General features: G+C 44.1%; 1 protein-coding gene across 2 annotated transcripts in view; it reads left to right on the plus strand.

Annotated features, from left to right (window-relative positions):
* Positions 1 to 23,454, plus strand: part of PDSS2 (decaprenyl diphosphate synthase subunit 2) — a 123,672-nt gene that overhangs the window by 73,676 nt on the left and 26,542 nt on the right. For both annotated transcript variants that reach the window (XM_089530638.1, XM_089530639.1), the window contains one exon: positions 23,351 to 23,425. In XM_089530638.1, coding sequence (XP_089386764.1) covers positions 23,351 to 23,425 — 75 coding nt within the window. The remainder of the gene's footprint in view (positions 1 to 23,350; positions 23,426 to 23,454) is intronic.

Here is a 23,454-nt window from a genome sequence, read left to right on the forward strand (position 1 = left end):
AGTACTTGTCTGTCATCTAAGGGGCTTGACAGACGAGCAGAAAGGAACAGCGAGACACTGCCCCTTTCTGCCCCTGAAGTAGGCTGCGGCAACCACATAGCACAGCCTGTGCATGGCAGAAAAAGAAGTCCCTGCTGCAGAACACGTGCCATTGGCATGCTTGCGCACCATGATGACACCCCTCATGCACTGCATTGTTTGGATGCGGCACACAAGGCACGTCATCGGCGCGCACACCATCTGAACATGCGTGCACCAAGATGGCACCCGGACAGAACAGTAGGGCTTGGAACAGTGTGGACACTCCCCTCTTCCAAGTCGTAATTTTGTGTCCAGGCCGGCGCATAGCACCAGTCTGTACCAGGCCTAAGTTACCCCAGTTTTTCCCTAGAATCCCTGCCTCTCATCCAGGAACTCTAGTAGTGAATACAACAGGAACAACCCAATGTTGATAATACCATCTCAACATACCTTGCTTCTCACCCATGGTCTGTCTCCATTCTCTAAGCTCTATCCAAGTAAGAAGGAGTGATGCCTCTGTCCCTTTGTCTCCCCAAAGCAGTGGTTCTAAGGGATAATCAATCCCATTTGTGTGTGGCTCTGCTTTATATCGTTCCCCACCAGCTAGGAAGTTGAAAGTCCTGGAGTAGGAAGAGAAGCTTGTTGTGATCAGAAATCAGTCCTAATCTTGCAGGTGCAGGTAGCACAGTCCTAGTTCTGTGTGCACATCCACAGGAATAGAGGCTGGCAGAGGCCAGATGAAAAGGCTTCTTCTCTTTTTCTCCTCTTCAGCTGGCATGGCTTCAAATACTCACCATTGGTAAGGTGATAAGCATTGATAAGCTGCTTCCAGAGCAGACAATATTATTCTGCTTTGAAGAGTGCCCCCTCGAAATATTCTCCTCTGTACGCTTTTACTACACTATACATAATAATGTTGCACTGGAATGTTTCCAGGACAGGGTGGGAAATTGTGTGATATTATTGGACTAGGGCCGGCTCTAGGTATTCGGCCACCCTAGGCGAGAAATATTTTGGCACCTCCCCATAGCCCCCCAAAGTGTAGGAAAAATGTAGGACATGATGTAAAACAAAATGTAGGACAAATTGTAGGGCGTTCAAGAAAAATGTAGGACATGACCAACTAAAAGCCAAAAACATGAATAAAAAACAATATAAATTAATGTTTCTCAGTCATGCTCAAAGTGGAGGACATTTTGACATGCCTATCAGCACAACTCCAAGACTCAAATTCACAAATACTAATTCACTGGGGACAGAAAAAGAGAGAGAGAAACAACAGCACATGCAAGGAAGCCTTGGAGCATTCTGAGCACTTAAGCATTCTCTGGGGCAGGGTTCGAATCCTTGCTGAGCCATGCAAACCTACTAGGTGACCTTGGTCACGTCACATTCTCTTGGCCTCAGAGGATGGCAAGGGCAAACCCCCACTGAAGAAATTTTGCCAAGAAAACCCCAGGATGAGGTCGCCATAAGTTGGAAATGACTTGGAGGCACACAAGAGCAACAACCACAATATGAAAAGGCAGCCAAGGTTCAAAGTGCACTGCAGAAAGAATCCAGTTTGAGACTGCTTTAACTGCCCTGTCTCAGTGCTGGGGAATTCTGGGAACTGTAGTTCTGTGAGATATTGAGCCTTCTCTGTCAGAGAGTTCTGGTGCCACAATAAACTACAAATCCCAGAACTCCCTACCAAGGACAGTTAAAGCAGTCTCAAACTGGATTTTTTCTGCAGTGTGTTTTGGACCTTGGCTTTTGTGCTATAGGAGTCTGAAATCCTTGCTGTTAGTGGTGCACCCACGTTATACGCTGAAAGCTGCACGAGGAGGAAGGGGCGGCGCGTCCCATAGGGATGAATGGGGTGCGTGCCTGTGGCGTGCATGCACCGCCATGTGCACGAGCCCCATTTATTTAAATGGGGCTCATGCATACGTATTATTTGTTTTATGCATGGGATCCCCCGCATAAACAAAGGGTGCACTCTGTGTGTGTGTGTGTGTGTATGTATGTATATATATATATATATACACACACACACACACACACACACACACACACACACAAGCCTTCTTAGGCTTCTTAGGCCCAAAACACACTGCAGAAATAATCAAGTTGGAGACTACTTTAACTGCCCTAGTTCATATAAAGAAATGAATAACAGCAGCAGCAGCAGCAAAAATAACTTTGAGAACAACAAACTGCCACCCCCAGAATTGTAGTTCCTGGGACTTGTAGTTTCTTCTAGCCCCAGAGTTACCTCTGACAGAGAATGCTCAGTGTCTCCCAAAACTACAGTTCCCAGGATTCTCCAGCATTGAACCAGGGCATTTAAAGGAGTCTCAAAGTGGATTTATTTCTGCAGTGTGTCCTGGACCTCCTCCATTTGTGAATTGCTCCTGGAGGGAAGGCTGGGATGGAGGAGGAGGAGGCATCCTAGAAAAGGAGGACCCACCTGGCCTGCCAGCAGCCCCGACTGCCTGCCCTTCTCGGCTGGCTAAGGGCCCTCAGGCAGTGCTTCAGCTCGGCTCTCAAGGCTCCCTTGGCTGCATGGAAGGAGGCAGACGCCATTTTGCCTGGGCTCCCCTCCTCCCCAGCAGCTCCCCTGCCTTCCATGGCCAAAAGTAGTAGTAGGAGGTGCCTCCAAGTCCTTTCCCAGCCTCTCTCCTCCTCCTCTTCCTCCTGAAAAAATTAAATCTCGTGCTGCATGTGCCACCACCACTGTAATTCGTACCTATTGGGGAAGGGCCGGGACTTCTGGGACTTCTCTCTGGCCTCTTTGCCACACCGTCCCCCTAAATTTTGCCGCCCCAGGCAGCTACCTAGCTCACCTATATGGACAAGCTGGCCCTGTATTGGACTGTAGTTGTGGTCCACCCCAGCCAGCATCACCAGTGGTGAAGATGGTAGATAGTCAGCAGTTTCTGGAAAGTCACACAATTCCCTGTTCTAGTATTAGGTAATATTATTGTTTGCAGTGCTAAAACTTAAGCCTACAAAAATGAATTACTGAACTTTATAAGAGACCAGTAGAAATAAACTGTCAAAATCATTTTTTTTTTTTTGTATCTGATAAACATTTTCCATTCCATATTGCAGACTCAAATGCATCAGCCTGAGGAAATGAAAATGGTCCTTAGTAAAGTAAATAATCAATTTCCTGTCAAACGTTTGCTAAGGTGAGGTGTATACATTATTGACAACCCAATGACAACTCATTGTCATTGTTTTTCTCATGGAAAGTTTATATAACATTATTTAAGCTGATATAGAGCTATAGATTAAAAATATAAGTATGTACAGTGCACTCTTTGTTTATGCAGGGAATCCCTTCCGGACTCCCCTGCATAAAACAAAAAACGCCTATGCTCGAGCCCCATTTAAATGAATAGGGCTTGTACATGTGGCAACGTGGTGGCACGGCGGCACACGTGCGCCATGGGTGCGCAACCCCGTTCGTCCCTATGAGACGCACCGCCCCTTCCTGCACAGCTTTCAGCATATGCTGAAAGCCGCGTAAAACGCACCCACATATTACGCAGGCGCATTGTATAAAAAATTTCCTTCCATGTATATTTCTTTGACTACTGAAGTTCTTGCTTGATTATATCTCTCACCTATTGAGCACATAAACAGAAGCTAAATTCTCCATGGAAAGCATTTTACCTTCTATTTCATGGTTTTAATTGCACTTTCTTATACAGGAAAAAGTAAAAACAATGTATGTCATTGCTTTACTGCAAATGCTTGAGTGGCCAATAAGCTAAGAACCATCTTGAAAAACTGCTAATAGGAAAGATTAAGATGTCTTTGATCATCTTCTATGTAAGGTGACAGGAAGATCTGTAATGTATTTCCCTGCTTCATGGCTAACAAGCCTTAAAATATTTTCTGGAGTCTGGTTTCAGGAAGGAGGACTGCAATTAGATACATTGTTCATGTATTCCTGCTTGGTCCAAACTGAATCTGACAAATAAACTTGCAAAACTTATCATCATTGAAGTTCACATTTTGCAGTGCCCTTTATATTGGTGTGACAGCCAGTCAGTATTACTAATTCTTCTTTGTGGTCTCTGCAAAGCACACAAATGGGTTATTCTGCTCCTGCGCAGCAATTTTGGATCCTTCCAGAATCACTAGGGAAGGCTTTTTGGTGGTAGCTCCTCTGACCCTCTGTATAGGCTCGGTGTCTTCCTGCCCTTCTTCAGTTCCTTTTGTCTGCTGCGTGAGCAGCATAGAAACCTCGCTTGGAATTTGCTCCTTCGTTTCACTTTCAATTTTGACCACGTTTTTGGCTCTGGCTTCTCTCTTGGATACTGATTCAGCTTGTTTTGGACTCTGATTACCGGTAACACTCGGCTTATCTGATCACCTGTCTGTCTACTCCCATGTTAATCTCCGCGATGTCTTCACACTCTTAAGAAGTGCATGGAATGTGGAGGGGATATTCCCAACCATGACGCACACTCCTTGTGCCTCGTTTGCCTAGGCAAGGGCCACATCACCGCGACTTGCCCTCACTGCATGGCTTTCACCCCAAAAACCAGGAAGAATAGGGAGATGCAGCTACATTCTATGCTCTATGCACAGATCTTCAACCCTCCCTCCGAGTCTAGGGTCCCTGGTAAGGCTCCTGCTGCCAAGGGCAAACCCTCTCCTTCTGCCTCCCGGTTCCCTGCCAAAGCTATTGCTGCTGAGGGCAAACCCTTCTCTTCTGTCCCTGGGTTACCAACCCCAGAAAAAGGGAAGGAGACCGATCAAGCTGCGGCTGGCTGGCCCCCATCTCTGAAACAGAAGAAATCTTCGGACTCTTCCAAATCAGAGAAAAAGAAACACAAGTCCTCTAAAGAGGAGGACAGAGAGGCTTCATGTATGGGGAAAAAATCCCGTCCGACCCCGGATTCCGAGCCTATCCAATCTGTAGATACCGAATCGGGCTCAGTACCGTGTGCCCAGGAAACTCCTCAGGTTTGCCCATCCCTGCGAGATGTCCCTCAGTCCCGTACCGACGTTGTCCAAACTCTACCGGAACCCTACCCACTTTCCGATGATGATGGGGAAGGCTTTCCCCATGCCCATGTGATGCCAGTTGACCGACTTTCTGTGGCGGTTGACCTAGTCTACCTCCGACAATGAGCTCTCTTCCGGCTTCCCTGAGCCCTCTAGCCGGGACCTGATGTTTGATGAGGCTTCAGGCACATTTTTCATGCCCCTTGATCCCTTGGAGGTCCGTGACGGTTGTTTTCAACCGCCTCTCCAAGTCAATGAAACTCAGCTACCCTCCGCAACAGCCTCGGTCTCAGCCATTCCATCCTGATCACGCCTCTCTTCAGCAGCCTCACACACCGCCCTGGCTCGACCCTTGCCATCATCCGTCTTGGTGCTGAGAGTTGTCCCACACCCAAAGACTCCCTTGGCCTCATCAGAGTCCGTTGACTACTCTGAATTGGACTTCAACCGAATTCATCAGTCTCAGGTCCTCTTGGTCCTGAAAGCTCCTTCTCCCTCGGATGACATTTTCTCATTCGTCAAGCAAGTGGTCTGAATGGGTAAAGCCCTACACATCGAGGTCCTCCATATGGACTCAGAGGCGCTTGACCCCATTGATGAGAGGGTACGTGGAAAGCTTCCCACTCCAGCTTCCATCCCATTCCTCCCATCCGTGACCAACATCCTGGAGGGTTCTTGGGCCTCTTTGTCTTCACAACCTTCATCCAAGTAGTTGGACAACTTCTCTAGGATTACGCCCTCAGATGAGTCTCTGCTTTTCGAACATCCTTGACCCAGTTTGGCAGTCGTTGAGGTGTCTCAGCTGCATTTCACCCCAAGGCAACAACTTATCCCAACTACACAGAAGGCTGCAAACTCGATGCCATGGCGCGTAAGTCATATGCCTTAAGATCCAAAATTATGCTGCCTGTATGGCGACATATCAGCAACATCTTTGGGAAAGGGCCCTGCCTCTTTACAATGACCTTCTTGAGGACAAGGAACGCGTGGCATTGGTCCTCCACGCTGAGGCTCACTCTTTAGCCTCACAACAAATTTCACCTGCCAGGCACTCGGCTGACTGTGCTGCCAGACAACTTGCTGGTTCCGTGGCCCTTCATCGCTACACTTCGCTGAGATTCTCGGACTTGACTCCGCAGGCCAGACTGGCCATTGAAGAACTCCCATTTGATTCCTCAGGAATATTTTACAAGGAGTCTGACGAAAAACCTAACTTCAAAAACAAGATGAGAAACACAGCTCATAAATACAGTATGTCCTCTTCCTCAACCTCTCGGTCTCCTTTCCCAAACCAACACCGTTTGGGATGGCAACAACTGCCCTACCCCCCAACCAGGGTAGATCCAACCAGTCTTCGGACTTCCAGCAACAACAGCATTTTCCTCAACAACAGCAACAATCCTCTGGAAAGCGCCAATCCAAGTCCAAAAACAAACAGTCCTTCCATAAGAAGGATGCTGAGCAAGGCAAGCGGCACTTCTGAGATCTTCCAGTGCACTTCATTCCCTCACCCCCCTTTGGAGATCGCCTGGCCCATTTTTACCAATCTTGGGCCAGCATAACATCTGACACCTGGGTCCTGTCAATAGTCTTGGAGGAGATATGCCCTGGAGCTCCAAGATCTTCCTCCAAGGGGTACTTTTTCCACCACCACCCCTTCAGAAACCCTCCTCGATAAAGCGCTCTCCCTCTTGGACAAAGGGGCCATCAAGCACGTTCCCTCATCTTGAATTTGAGACTGTTTGTTTTCCAGATATTTCATTGTTTCCAAAGTTAATGGTGGTCTTCGCCCCATTCTGGACCTCTGCTTCCTGAACTCTTTTATATCATACAGACGTTTCCATATGGTAACCCTGGCTTCCATCTTGCCTCTTCTACAGGAGTTGGACCGGTTCACCACCTTGGATCTTCAGGATGCTTACTTTCACATCAGCATCTGACAAGACCATTGGGACCTCTTGGCTTTTTCCATCGGTCCCGACAGCTTTCGGTACTGTGTTCTACCCTTCGGACTTTCCACAGCACCGAGGGTTTTCACAAAGTGCATGGCGGTCGTGGCAGCATACCTCTGCCAACAAAAAATTATCATCTTTCCCTACCTCAACGATTGGTTATTTGTGGCCCCAACCAAGGACATGCTCCTGGCCAACATTGCCCTCAAGCTTCTTCATGCCTTAGGACTGATGGTCAACATGAACAAATCCACACTTTACCCAACTCAACACATCCGCTTCATAGGCGCCATGTTGGATTCCACGACCTCAACAACCTATCTTCCTCACGACAGTTTCGTCAATCTCAGGTCCTCCATCCAATGTTGCCTTGCCTCCAGACACATCAGAGCAAGGACAGCTCAGGTCGCTCTTGGCCACATGGCATCCACAACCTATGTCACACCTTAGGCCCGACTTCACATGCGGCCCTTCCAGTCTTGGCTTCTGTCTGTTTTCAACCCGGCCTTTGACCCCCTTCAGAAGTGGATCGCCATCCTGAGACCAGTTGCCTGCTCCCTCCTATGATGGCTGGACCCTCACAATGTCTTTTGTTCTGTTACAACCCCAAGTGTCGCTCACCACAGACGCCTCCAACACCGGTTGGGGAGCCCACTGCAACAACCTCTCCATCCACAGAAGGTGGTCACCCAGAGAGCGCCAACTCCACATCAGTGCGCTGGAAATGCTGGCGGTACAGCAGGCATTGATGTCCTTCAAACCCATACTTCGGAACCAGGTGATCCTCCTCCTCACCGATAACACATCAGTTATGTATTTCATCAACAAACAGGGTGGCACCAGATTTACCACGCTTCTCGACCTCACACTGAAGATCTGGAACTGGTGCATTCCCAAAAACATCACCTTGCAAGCCATCCATCTTCAAGGGGAATAAGTTTACAGACAAGCTGAGCAGGGCTCCAGACTCTTGACACGAATGGCAGCTCAACCCTCACGTTGTCCACCACCTTTTCTCCCTGTGGGGAACACCAGATGTTGACCTTTTTGCCTCCCACCTCAACTTCCAGTGCAGCCAGTTCTGCTCCAGGATTCCGTCCTCTCCGTCCCGAGGCGACGCCTTCCTCTTCCACTGGTACGGCAAAAGGTTCTATGCCTTTCCTTCCTTTCCACTGATCACCAGGGTGATAGCCAAACTCCAAACGGACCTCTTGGATGCCATCCTCATCACCCCTTAGTGGCCAAGTCAACCATGGCTCACTCCTCTTCTTCACCTCTCCAACAACTGGTTCCGACCCCTGCCTCTCCGTCCCGACCTTCTGACCCTCCACAACAGTCGAGTTTGGCACCCCGACGTCGACACGTTCCGTCTTGTGGCATGGAGGATTCTGCCCTGACTGACCTCTCAGTCCCGGTTCAGAAGGTCATTTTGGCTTCTCACAAGCCTTCAAGTCAGCATTCTTACACTCTCAAATGGGCTAAATTTTTGGCTTTCTTAACCAAGAAAGGACTTTCTCCCAAGGAAGTGGCTATTCCTATTGTTCTGGACTTTCCCAATTCTCTCTCAGACTCTGGCCTCTCCATCTCCTCCCTGAGATGCTACCTCACCGCCATCTGTGACCACTATCAGTTTTCGGGCCGTACATCCTTCTTTGTCGACCTTCTGGTAAAAAAGTTTTTCAAAGGCCTCGCCAACTTGAGGCCACCTTCCGTGGCCCCGGCCCCAGCTTGGGACCTCCAACTTGTCTTGGCAGCCTTGTCTGCCTCTCCTTTTGAACCTCTTGCTTTCTGTGACCTCAGGCACCTCACCTGGAAGACTGCATTTTTAAAAAAATCTTTATTGAAAGTTTTCTAAAATGTACACATAACACATGACATATAAACAACATAGAATACAAAAACATGCAAAAATATACATAGATGTATAACAACCAAATATATACTAGCTTTTCCATCGATACAGTAAAGAAAGTCTTGATTTCCTAGAGGAGAGTGGACATGTTTGTGTCAAACTAGATTACCTAATACATTTATAACCCATAAGTATAAGCGGTTCATACAAGCTTATTATATTAATATTTTAAAATAAACATTTTTTTTAACCGAACTTTTGCCTCCGTGTTTTAATTATATAATTGTGGTAAGTATATCATTCTATCATTTTCATTTTACCAAACAAAATTAGAGGATAAATTTTCCTTCTTCATGTACGACATAAGGGGATTCCAAACTTTTTTAGTTTTATTCCAGTCCAGATTTTTCATAAGACAGGTAAGTTTGTCCATTTTCATGTAATCAAGGAGTTTCATACACCAATCCTCCCATGACAGTTGCTGCGTGTCTTTCCAATGAGTAGCAAACAGAATCCTGGCTGCTGAAATCATATAAAAAAAGTAGCTTTCCATAATTTCTTTCCAAGTTCACATTCAAGATCATATTTAACAAATACATTTTGGGATCTAAAGGAAACTTTTCATTCAAAATCAATTGAATTTTATGGTGTATCATGTTCCAATATTTTTTGGCATAGCTGCAAAACCACCACATGTGAATGAAAGAACCTGGAGTATCATTACACTTCCAACAAGCCAGGTTTTTGTTCTTATCTATCTTAGCTAGCTTCAAGGGTGTTATATGCCATCTATTTTGCATTTTATAGTAGTTCTCTCTAATTGCAATAGACGATGTATATTTTAGTCTTACATTCCAATTTTTTTCCCATTGCTCAAGCGGGATGTTCTCTCCTAAATCCTGCGCCCATTTTATCATTGTTGGCTTAATTAAATCTTCATGCATATCTATATTCAACAGAAATTTACACAATCTAGAGATTCTCCCTTTCGGTTTGCCAAAAATAATTTTGTCAAAGTCCGAGATGTCTAAGTTAATTCCAACCATTTTGTTATCCAAATTAAATCTCTCTTTTAGTTGTCTATATAAAAACCAATTAACAGAAAAACACTCTTTTTGTAGAACATCCATGGGCTTCATGTCAAATTGATTAGTAATAGAGTCTTTACACAAAATATCTTTATATGTAACCCATCTATCACTAAGAATTGCGTCGTTCCTATGGAAGGCTTCATTTATTGAGACCCAAGGGGGGAATTTCGGATAAATTATATTTTTGAACTTTGACCAAACCTTATAAAGGGATTTCCTTACATAATGTGCCAAAAAGGCACGGTTAACTGCAATCTTATCATAAAATAAACATGCATGTATACCATAGACATTTTCTGCCATTTCTACATTCAACAAAGTTTTTTCATCTAGCTTAAACGATGGCATTATCCAATCAAAACAACAGGCATAAAAGTATAGCTTTAAGTTTGGAAGGCCGAGTCCGCCATGTCTGGTCTCATCTTGCATGATGCGAAATCGAACCCTCGGTTCCTCCCCCCCCCCCCCCAATAAGAATTTGCTTATGTTACTATTCCATAGTTTAAAAGGAACATCATTAGTCAATATTGGAATTGTTTGAAATAAAAAAATCATCCTCGGTAAAACCATCATTTTTATGGCAGCGATTTTGCCCAGCCAGGATAGACCAATTTTATCCCAACGTTGTAGGTCCGATTTGATTTTTTGCCAAGTTTTATGATAATTGTTATTAAAAAGTTCTGTATTTTTGGTGGAAGACTGCATTTTTGTTCGCCCTGACCTCAGCATGCCAAGCCAGTGAAATCTGTGCTTTCTGTGCCGACTCTCCTTACTTGAAATTTTTCAAAGATAACGTTGTCCTTCGACCGGACATCTCTTTCCTGCCTAAGATAGTTTTTATCTTTCATCTCAATCAAGACATCGTTCTACCGACACTGGTCCCAAACTTGACCACCGACACCGAGCATCGACTCCATTCCCTCGATGTCAGGCGAGCTCTGGCCTACTACCTCGACATGACGTCATTCTCTCAGCATTCCCCCAGACTCTTCATCTGCTACTCAACTCCCAAACTGGGACTCCCAGTCACACTGCAACGTTTTTCTAAATGGGTGACTTCCACTATCCACTTTTCCTACGAACTGTTTGGGAAGACTCCCCCTGCTCGAATTCGAGCTCATTCCATCAGGGCGGTAGCTACATCCTCTGCCTTCCTGTCCAGAATCTCTTTGGAGGACATTTGCAAGGCTGCAGTTTGGTCACAACCTCTGACCTTTATCAAGCACTACAGGCTTGACACCAGACACCGTTGTGAAGCAGCTTTTGGCAGAGCTGTTCTCCTTTCTGGCATTCATTAATTGATGCTGTTAATAATTGACACTCACACTGTCTTTCCTGGTTAAAATTTTTTATTGCCAGGACACTCCCTCCTCCTGGGATTGATCAGCTTGTCAGTCTAACCCATTTGTGTGCTTTGCAGAGACCATGAAGAAGGACAGGTTGCTTACCTGTAACTGTAGTTCTTCAAGTGGTCATCTGCGAATCCACACAAATCCCTCCCATCCTCCCCTCTGTCGTGTCCTGCACTTTTTTCCTAGGTCTGCTCTTTCAGCTGACTTTTTGAACTGAAGAAGGGCGGGAAGACACCAAACCTATATAGAGGGTGGGCAAAGCTTCCGCCAAAAAGTCTTCCCTAGCTATTCCAGAAGGATCTGAAATTGCTGTGCAGGCGCAGAATAACCCATTTGTGTGGATTTGCAGATGACCGCTCGAAGAACTACAGTTACAGGTAAGCAACCTGTCCTTCTGACTTAGCTGACCATATTTTAACTTTAATACAGTGCGCCCACATTATACGTGGCTTTGATCATACACTCAAAGTCACACGCAGGCGCAAGGGGTGGCGCGTCCCATTCACATGAATGGGGCGCACTCCCGTGGCGTGCACTCTGTGCACCACCGCCGCAGGCACGAGCCCCATTCGTTGGAATGGGGCTTGAACATCCGCATATTTTCTCTTACACGGGGGGGGGGGGGGTCCTGAATGGATACCCCGCGTAAGAAAAGGGCAGACTGTAATAGGAAAATAATATGCTTGCTGTAGGACATCAGTATCACTGGAGTTCAGTATTATTTGTACAGGTGGGCAGCAACTCTCCCCAGCTGCAAGCAGCATTGTTTCTTAGCCCTACCTGGATCAGATCCTAAAAGCTTTTGCCTACAAAGCTTGTGCTTTAATGCTGAGTCATGGCTCTTACTAAACCATTTTTCTTTTTAACATATTCAGTACTAAATAACACATATAATTATATACAGGGCTGTGGAGTCAGAGTCATGGAGTCATAATCAATAGAAATGTACCATCTCCAATTCTGCCTTCAAAATAAAAATTTCTACTATTATGACAGTAAGATAGTAAGAAAATCAATTTATCTGAGATGTGGTACTGGAGAAGAGCACTGAGGATTCCGTGGACAGCCAAAAAGACAAACAAATGGGTCCGAGAGCAGATCAAGCCAGAAATCTCCCTGGAAGCCAAGATGACAAAACTCAGGCTGTCGTACTTTGGACACATGAGAAGGGAGCACTCATGGGAAAAAAACGATAATGCTAGGAAATGTGGAGGAAAGAAGAAAGAAGACCACATGCTAGATGGATAGACTCTATTAAGGAGGTCACAGGTCTGAATTTGCAGGACCTGAGCAGAGCAGTGGAGGACAAGGGAGTCTTTGAGTTGTCTCATCCACAAGGTTGCCATGGGTTGAGATTGACTCAAGGAAGTTTAACAACAAATTGTAAATAAATCATTTTATACTTATATTTTATACTTAAATAAATATAGATTTATAATCATCTAAGGAGCTGGGGCTTCTGCTGAGAGGAATCAAGTCATTGGCTTGATAAGGGGTGGAGCACGCACCCACTATCTCTAGATGCCTGCTGGCTCAGTCTCTGGAGCTCAGTGAAAAGGAAAAATAAGCACTTCTCAGGGCAAGCCAGAAGTGCTGTCTGCTATCTGTGTAGTGAACAAGCATCAATGGTGAGGGAGCAGTTGCAGTGACTGTGCTGAGTTTGTTTTCTTCCCAGGGAATGGGAGGGGGGGTCTATATCTGCAGCAAGTGCAAGTTGGTTACCCTGCCGGAAGAGAAGGCATGAGAGCATGCATCTTGATATCTACACTTCAACTTATCAGGAAAGAGAGAGCGTTTTTTGGAATGAGTGAAGCACATTCCATTGGAAGGGCAAAACATGGGGAAACCAGTGGTGGGCAAAGTGAGGCCTGCCATGGCTGTTCTCGTGCGTGCCTCTCACCTCCAGGGTTGCTTTTTTGCCCCCAACAAATCTCTCCTCCAAAATGCCCTCTACAGAGTGTGGGAGGCATTTTCACCACATTTCCCCCCTGCTCAAGCCAATTTAGGCCTAGGAGCAGCCTTTTTTGAAACAGGAAATGAAAAGGAAGTGAGTTTCTAAAATGTACCTGTTCCTCCTCCTCTTCCACACATATACTGATGAAAGAATTTCCAACAGAGATGTGAGTTATTTCCTAATAATAGATATAATCACTGGCATCACTAGGGTGGTGCAGTGGTGCAGGTTGCACCAGGTGACATCCCAGAAGGGGGAGTGACATCCAGTTGGACCCTCCCCCCGTGCTTCTCCTGCACTCACTCCCCTGCGTTGTCCCCACCCTCTGCTCCCCCATGCTAACCCTACCTTTTCCTCATCAGCAAAAGGATGGGACAGTGTGGGGAGAGGGAGCATGTGGTACCCCAGAAGCTCCACCCCCCACACACCGGGTGGCTCTGGATATAATGCCACAGAATATAATGGGAAAACTGTGATTACATTTTAATGCACTATAGTAAAATAAGATTAACCTCAGAATGCCATAAGAGGACTTCTTCATATCCCAGAAAACTGACATTACACATTCAAAAACTCCCAATGGATGTCCCACCCAGGCCACTAAGTATTCAGTGAATGATAATATCCGAGTGTACCAACATTTCTAGATAGGCGTCCACTTGCAAGATAATAGACTGCTCAAGACATGTCCCTTCAAAGAGTAGTTGTTCCACAAAACTGTCAATATGAGAGAGGTTGGAGGCATTTTTTCCTTTTTGAATTGGCTGAACTGTCCCTGTGATGCCTGCCTTTTATTTTCCTGGGCTCTTCAACTTGGTAGGCCCTCCATCAAATTTGCAAATATTTATGTCAGCTTTTCTAATATATTCAGTAACCAACATGGGAGAAAAAGGGAATGTTTGTTTGCTATGACTTGCAAATCAACCATAACTAAAATTAACAAATGCAAAGGATAGGGTTTTTTGTGACTACAACCTCAGCATCCCATACAAATTTTAATCTTTTTGTCATACGGAAACATGCATTGAAGAGAAGAAAAGAACCTTTTTACTATTCCTTAACCACCTTCTGTTTGTTGAAATCTGTGTGATGGTGAAATTTATCTTGAGTGAGTACTGTGTTAAGCCTGTGGCTGCTGTAACCAGGAGTGCCTTTGTCCAGTTCCAGTTGGTGTGCCAACTGCTCTCCTTTCTAGGCACAGTGGATTTAGCCACAGTAGTTTGTGCCTTAATTGTCTCCCAGTCAGTCCACTGTAATGTGCTGTATATTGAACTGCCCTTGAAAAGTGTTTGGAAGCTACAGCTAGTGCAAAATGTGACAAGCAGTTTATTATCTAGTGTGCACTTTAGGGACACTGTGTCACTGGTCTTGTATCAACTTCACTGGCTTCTGATTTGCTTCCATGCTCAATTCAAATGCTGGGTTTGACCTACAAAATCTTAAATGGTTTGGGGCCAGGATATCTGAAGAACTGCTTCCTCTCATATGAGACTACCTGGAATTTGAGATTTTCAGTGGAGGCACTGTTGCATACTAAGAGGCTAGGTTCCTGAATATATGAGATAGGGCTTTCTCTGTAACAACACCTTGGTTGTAGAACTCTCTCCAAGACAAATCAAGCTGACTCCATCCCTCTCACAAGAAGCTCAGGCTGTACTATTTAGTTTGTCCTTTGATCGGTACAATTAGCAGTAGCTTCTGACATTTTAAATTGGGAGCATTTTTAAAACTGGTTTTTCAAATAATGTTTTGATTGTTTTTAAATAATGCTTTTGTCTGTTGTGTATTGTGATGGAATTCCACCTGAAGCTTGGAAATACGAGGTCATGTACTCCATTCTAAACTCCATGAGCTCCTTGTGAGTTGCCATCAGATCTCCGACATGCAGTCATCATCACCCTGTATAAGAAAAAAGGAGCAAAATCCGATTGCTCAAACTATCAAGGTATAACACTGCTCTCCATTGCTGGAAAAATCCTTGCAAGGATACTCCTGAACAGATTAGTTCCTGCTATTGCAGAAGAACTTCTCCCTGAAAGCCAATGCAGCTTTAGAGCTAATAGGAGCACTACAGGCATGGTATTTGCCCTTAGACAACTGCAAGAGAAATGTAGAAAGCAGAATAAAGGACTCTATGTAACATTTGTCAACCTCACCAAAGTGTTCGACACTGTGAGTAGAAAAGGTCTGTGGCAAATCTTGGAATGACTCGGATGTCCCCCTAAATTCCTTAAAATGATTATCTTGCTACATGAAGGCCAGCACGGTCAAGTCAGATATGGCGATGCTCTTTCAGAGCCCTTTCTAATAACTAACAGAGTGAAACAAAGTTATGTTCTCGCTCCAACTCTATTTACAGTCTTCTTCAGCATGATGCTCCAAAGGGCTATGGCAGATCTTGAAGAAGACAGCATTTATATACGCTACCGTACTGATGGTAACTTGTTTAACTTAAGCCATCTGAGGGCTCGCACTAAGACTCTAAACTATCTAGTCCATGAGCTGCTTTTTGCTGACAATGGCGGGTTACAAACCGCCAAAAATACGTATGGAATACGTATTAGGGTTAGGAAGGGGTGGTGCTTCCACACACCCCTAACCCTAGTACGTATTCCATATGTACAACATGGCGGCGCCCCTTCCACATGGGGGCCACCATGTTTACGTATCGGATGCTGTGCGTCCGCACGTGTCGCGGCATCTATGACGTCGTGAGTCCGCCCCTGGCGTCATAGAGGCGCCGCTTAAAGAAGCTCCATTTTGGAGCTTCTTTTTTGCTCCGCAAGGGAGCCGCGTGGTGTGGCTGCGGCGGCTCCCTTACAGAGCAAGCGGCTGCGGCGGCAGACCGCCTCAAAGCGGCGGTCTATAACCCGCCAATGCTGCCCTCGTTCCCCATACAGAAGCAGCTCTGCAGTGCCTAACATCCTGCTTTGCTACAGCTGCAGAGCTCTTTGGCCTGGAAGTCAGCCTGAATAAAACGGAAGTTCTCTACCAGCTTGCACCACAGGTAGAACACTACCATCCCCACATCACTGTAGGCAAATCTGTGCTTAAGTCCATTCAGCAGTTCACCTACCTGGGAAGCATCATCTCCTCAGATGCCAAGATTGATAAAGAGATTGATCACAGACTGGCAAAGGCATATAGTGCATTCGGAAGGCTTCACAAAAGAGTCTGGAGTAACAAACACTTGAGGCGAAGCACAAAAATCAGTGTGTATAGAGCCATTGTACTGTCTATTCTCTTCTATGGGTCTGAAACATGGGTCACCTATCGCCAACACCTACGACTCCTCGAACGCTTTCATCAGCGCTGTTTACACACAATTCTAAATATACACTGGACCGACTATGTGACAAATGTTTATGTCCTTGAGCAAGCAGGGATCACCAACATTGAGGCCATGCTATTGAGAACGCAGCTGCATTGGGCAGGACACGTTTCTAGGATGGAGGACCATCACCCCCCAAAAATAATACTCTACGGTGAACTCGCCACGGATCAGCGCAAGAGGGGTGCCCCAAAGAAGAGATACAAGGACTCCCTGAAACAACACCTCAGGCTTGGCCAAACTGATCACCAACAATGGTCCACCCTGGCCTCACATCTGGAGGCATGGAGACACACTATCTACGATGCAGACTTTTTCGAAAACTCACGCCGAACGAGTCTTGAAGAGAAACGACAACGCAGACAGAACCACAACTTGGAAACATCACCCAAGGAGACATTCTGCTGTGCTTTCTGCAACCAGACTTGTTTATTTCAGATCGGCCTTTTTAGTCAACAGCACGCTTGTAGAAAGCGTGGGGTGAGTCCTTCCTGAATCTTTGTTCTCAAAGAAAAGCCAGAGATTGTTTTGGTGGCCCTAGTAGGCTGAGAGGTGATAAACTAATATTTAAATAAATAATAAACCATAAATAAATAGCCTTAAATAAAAAGTGTTAGCCACAACCTATTTACATTTCATCCTCTTTCTTTCTTTCTTTCTTTCTTTCTTTCTTTCTTTCTTTGTAGTGTGATGATGGAAAACATTGATCATTGATCTGCAGCAGAATTTACACAGCAAGGATAGGAGATCATGGGGAGGGGGGGAGCCCTTAGGTGAATGAAACTTCCTGGAAGAAAGTTAAACATAAGCAGTATTTATTTCAGATGTTTAATACTAATCTTATAATTTACATGCTTGCAGAGTCTCTGATACATTACTGCCTTGGCTCCACTATCAATATAGCAATACAGCATATCAAGTTCTCTGTTTCCAAGAAAGCTGCAAGATTTGTGCCAGACAGATGGCCATTGTGGAGTTTTGCTCCATGCTTTTATTTATGATCCAACTACTTTGGAAGTGGGCAAAACATGTAGTAAATAAGGACAGCTTTGTTTTGGTTTAGTTTTGGACCTTTTTTGGACCCAGATGTCTTTTCAGATATTACATGGAGCTAGGGGTTGCCATAATTCTCTACTAAAAACCGGGACAAAATGTGGGACAAAATTGAGACCGAAATATAGGACAACTATAGGATAAAATTTAGCCCAAAATGTAGGACATTTAAGGAAAATGGAGGACCTTAAATGTCCTACATTTTGGGCTAGATTTAGTTCTACAATTATCTTATATTTTGGTCTCAATTTTGTCCTACATTTTGTCCCAGTTTTTAGTAGAGAATTATGGCAAGCCTACATGGAGCCATGCTTTTCATCCTTGAGGCCTTATAGGGCACAGTGTGCAAATTGTCCATCTCTGCTGTAACAATGACCTGCTCTTGCTTCTGCCTACCAGTACGTTTGTGTGAATTTATTTCTAGCCTCTCCTGAAGGAGGTAATTCTCCTTTGGCAGGACAACCAAGAAATAAAATATAATGGGTTTCAGACATTTTTGACAGTTCATGAGGAGTTCAGAACACATCAAGTAAAACTCTCTCCCCATCTGTGTAGATAGTTGTTGACAGCCAGGTGATACAAAATAGGTGTGCTGATACCTTATATTAACCTCATTGTCCTACAGAGGATGAGACTATTGGCTACCAGTCCTGAAGACACCAAAACCAGGACTCAGCAATTGCAAATGAGAAACCACTCAGGGTCAGAGACTTTCCCAGCAAACAATGATCACCAGTTAGCAGACTGATCCTCTTTTGCATATCCTCCTACTCTGAGGAGGCCATCAACAACAGAACAATACACAGATCAACATGGGAATCACTCCTCCTCACACACACACACACTCTTCCAGGTTAGCATTCTCTGAAAATGCCAGCCACAGATGCTGGCCAGAAATAACCTCTTATAGAACATGGCCACATACCTGAAAAACCCACACAAAAAAACTAACGATGAGACTATTGCTTGCACCTGAATGTTGATACTGAGCCCCAAAACCTCTATAGTCCTATACCATTGTTTTCTAAATTGTTCTAGAGAAGATTGGATTTTCTTTCTATGCTTTTCTTCAGTGGAAAAAATATCAGTAGATAAACTTCAGAAAAAAGGAACTTGTCCATTGTTCACAATCATCTTCTAAAATAGAATAGAATTTATTTATCCCCACCCAATCACTAGGAATCCGGGCGGCTTACAACAGTAAGGAAATACAAAACAATAGCAATAAACAATAACAATACACATAAGATAATAAAGAAATATAACATGGCAATACATAGCAAGTAACATAATAACAACAATAGTAATATTGTAGCAATTCAATAATGACAAAAGCCTAACACTTACTATTACATTCAAATCAATAATTATCAAAAAGAATTCCCCATTTCCAACCCCTCATTGGAAAAAATAACAAGCAGATGCCAATAAACAATGAAATAATAAAGGAAATACAGCACAAGTTACAACATTACTGTCAAGGAATTACAATAAAAGATTACAATCTAACAACCTGAAAAAGGGGGAGACTAAAAATTAGTAACAAGATAATGTTCTTCTTAGTATTGCCCGAGGCTTTATGGGCCGACGCCCAAGCAGAGTTGGTCCGGGGCTGGAGGAGGGGGCAAGATGTTAAAGAGCCCTCAGTCCTCCATTCTCCTCCTGGCAGTCCATGGCTGGGAATGGGAGCCCAAGGCTTTATGGGCCGACACCCAAGCTGAGTTGGTCCAGGGCTGGAGGAGGGGGCAAGATGTTAAAGAGCCCTCCCTCACTCAGTCCTCCATTCTCCTCCTGTCAGTCAGCTACACAGTTCTAGACTGAACTGTTTGTTTATGTAGACTATTCATGTCCTTGCCTAGCCATGAGTGTACCCTCTAAATTCTTTCTGCAATTCTCTCTGGCATTCAGAGATCCAACAACAACAAAATTACAGGGGTAGTGTTCCTAAAGGTAGACAGATTGAAAATCCTTTTTTTTTTTTAACACAAGAAGCCATTTGAAACAACATCACACAAAGTCAGATCAGACATGGTGCATCTAAGGTCTTGTCTAGATAGATGAAAAACCCCAAACTTACACCAAAGCCAGTGCTATCTGTCTCCACAATGGCCAGCAACTTTCAAGGAAGTAGTGCAGGTTGTTGCTGTTTACCCAACTGCTTCAGAGTAAGCAAAGTCAATGGAAAGTGCAATGATTCCACAAAACTCTAGGGCAGTGATGGCGAACCTATGACACACATGCCAGAGGTGGCACTCAGAGCCCTCTCTGTGGGCACATGTGCCGTTGCCCCAGCACAGAGTTTTCCAGAGTTTCTTAGTAGAAAGCCAGAGGGACATGGCACTTTGCAATAAATAAGTGGGTTTGGGGTTGCAGTTTGGGCACTCAGCCTCTAAAAGGCTCACCATCACTGCCCTAGGGTGACTGGAATTTTGGGCATGTAGACCGCTGGAGCAGGCCTGATTCAGGCCAAGCCAATTGTCCACATGCCAAGAGCTGAGCAGTACATCGCCTGTCTATGGAGCCACCTGCAGCTTTCTCGCTAGCAGGAATGGCTGCCTGGTGTGCTGCTGCTTCTACTGAGGGTAAAACAGGGATCACATGTGATCAATCAGGAGGAGGTATAGGGACCCCCCTCCTAGATTGCATGGTTGAACGCATCCTGTAGAAGTCACAGCCATATCTATCCCACACCCCTAGATTGCTGTCTGTGATGTCCAGGAAGCATCCAGACATGAGTGTGTGTAGGAGCTAGATCGCTGGCTGTGACATTTACAAGAAACCATCCACCCATTCAGTCAGAGATCTACTACCTTCAGTACAAGCAGCAGCACACTGGACAGCCTTTCTGCACCCCCTGCAGATACTACTACCTGGCTGGTAGTTGGTCCATGTAGACACTTCTGCATCGTTGCACTGGATTGGGCCTGGTGTGTGTGGCTGATCCAGGTCCAGTCTGGAGCATAATGCTCTGGACTGGCCCTAGACTTTCTGCAAGTATAAACCAGCCCCAAGATAGGGGTGAAACAGAATGTCACACCATGGTAACCACATGCTGTGGTCCCAAATTGGAGTGGAAATGATCTGCTCCTTTTTGGGCTGGGTTTGGGCAGCCTGGGTGCAGCTTTGGTGTGGCTTGGGAGCATGCATTATCTAATTGCCACACCTCCAAGCTGCGTGGAAGCCAGCATTTTCTGCCCATCTCTTTAGGCCCTTAGTATTGCCTGACTGGCAAAATGGTCTCCAAAAGCACAGTCCTGCCTGGAGATGCCAGTTATCTAGGACCGCTGACTAAATGGCTTCCAACGGTTATGAGTAAAGCAGACTTTAGAAGTTTAGTTCTGACTATAGCACATTGTTGGCATGATCATGGGGTGCTGGGGGGAGAAAAAGAGGGAGGAGTGTGTGTTTGGAGTCAGGAAGCCCATGCTTGAAACTTTAGCCAAGTATTCATGATCTAGACAAAATGTTCATCAAGCATTTTGAAGTATGTTGTGCGTGATTGTTCTCAACGGGAGTTAGCATAATGTCAAAATACAATTAAGTGGGGTGCTCAAATAGAAATGTGTACATAAGGAGGCAAATGGAGAAAGAGAGTTTAGTCTATTCCCAATCACTAAGCCCTAGATAACTTTTACAACCACAGTAAAGTTTTGCGCACTTAAGAAAGCTGCAATAATAATAATAATAATAATAATAATAATAATGCATAACAACAACAAAATAATAACTTTAGGTGGTGCTTGTAACAGAGACAAAACATAATGTCTGACAAAATGTATATGAAATACTTTGAACACCATAAAATACACGTTTAAGCAGTGGTGTTATTACAAGAAATTATAGGAAATATTAGTTAATTAATTAATTTATATCCTTCCTGCCTTTCTTCCAATATGGTTGCCAAGGCAGCTCACAACATAGATTAAGATGACTAACACAACTCTTTATACTTTGGGGGGGGGGGGAGTATAGTTCCATCATTTAGTATCTTGTTTCATATTTGGTTATTTTTGCCCAAAGGTAACCTGTTTACAGAAAAAAAGGCAATTAAATCTATAAGAAATAGAGATACTTCTAAAACCGTATTCCCTTAGAATCAGTAAAACTTTCCATTTCCTTGTATATGTGTTGGTGAAAGTAAAGAATCTTTCACTAAATTGTGTTCTCGTCTAGAGTTTCAGAGTAGGTGGAGTGGAGATGGGGAGAAGCTCTGGCTATTTACAGCTAGGTGCATTGTTAAAACTCATACTATCAATTTGACATTTAGAGGTAGGACTCAGTGTCTTTGTAAATTCTTCTTCTTCGTATTACTGCCATGTCTCTGGGCTCCAACCCTTTCACAAACCATAATATTTTTTAGTGAGTGATTGATCTGTATTAAGTGTCTCAGCCATCAGAGGAATCTTGAGATGTTGCTTGTATAAACTGTAATACAATCTGACACTGAGCATTTGGTTACAGGCTTTCATAGACCTATTGGCGATACACAATCCTCCTGGATTTAGGCATAAGGCTTATCTGATACTTTCCAAAAAAAGCCCCTCTTTTTCTCTCTTCCCCACTTAAATAACTCAACACATCTGGGTTAACACTGTAGAATCATTGTCCTTTCAGTTCACCAGCAGCTCATATTGCTACAATATTTCCTTAGGTATCTGATTACTGAATGAGCAAGAAGATATTTTTCCCTTCCCAAATGAGGCTGTTCTTAAATGGTGCAGTACATATTAATTCCTAGCATCTATTTTAAAAAGCATTACTTTTCAATGGTGCCATTTGAAAAATTGATGTAATTTTTTTAAAAAGAGTGCAAGCCTGTTCATGTTTACACTGGGGTAAATCCCATTATTTTGAGTGGACCTTTCCCAAGAAAATGTGAGTAAGTTTTAGCCATAGCAAGGCTGGGAGAATTTTCCAATTACAGTAGTAATGATAATCGAGAATGCTTGAGAGGTTGTGTTAAATTTTACAAAAGGGAAGGTAGGAATTGGATTCAGCCCAATCTGTATAGGAAAGGGATTAAGAGAGGAGACCTATGAGCATGAAGGATAGCCTTAAGTTGTTCTTGTTTGCTATGCTTGTATTGAATATATAGATCTTGTATTGTATATATAAATCTTGGACTACTGCCCCAGTTAAGGGAGTTCATATACATACCTTTGTTTTTCTCAGTAGTTCCAGTGAGACTCTGGTGGTGGTTGTTTCACATTTGTGAATATGATTTAATATTTTTGGCTTTTGATGTAGGCCATCTGAGAACCCTAAAGATAATCATTTGCTAAATACTATCTGAGTAGTCCCACGTTGGTGAATCTTTCACAGCAATGCACTATTGTTGACCCAGAGGGCAGGCATCTTAAGAATCACAATGGTGTGTTGCCAGTGTATGAAAATTAACTGTAAAGATTAACTGATTATGGACTCTGATTTTATATTATTTGCATTAGACATGAAAGTCTGAGGTTGTTGTTTTTAAAGGACTCCCAGAGAAAGATATCATGATGTGTACATACCTAGCAGCTGATTTCATTTATGCTTTTTAAAAAAAGGAAAAATGGGGCATTACATTAATATTGTTTAAATTAAATTGAAATATGGTAGGAAGAAGAAATAATATGCTTGAGGCTCCAGTACAAAGATTCCTCTTTATTAATGCCTCCTTCTGCTCTTTTAGTTTAGAGCACTCTAGCAGATCTGTAATTAATCATCCCACTTAAAACTGCTCTTTTTCTTTCAGGTTGTAGAGATCATGTCAAGTGCCATTGGTGATTTAGTACAAGGAATATATTATGAAAATTCAAATTTAGCAGAGGTAAGTCTGAGCCTTTCACAAAGCTGTAT

The sequence above is a fragment of the Sceloporus occidentalis genome, unplaced genomic scaffold (genome assembly GCF_023333645.1).
Source record: "Sceloporus occidentalis isolate IW3139 unplaced genomic scaffold, rSceOcc1.0.p SCAF_6, whole genome shotgun sequence".
In the NCBI taxonomy this organism is placed as follows: domain Eukaryota; kingdom Metazoa; phylum Chordata; class Lepidosauria; order Squamata; family Phrynosomatidae; genus Sceloporus; species Sceloporus occidentalis.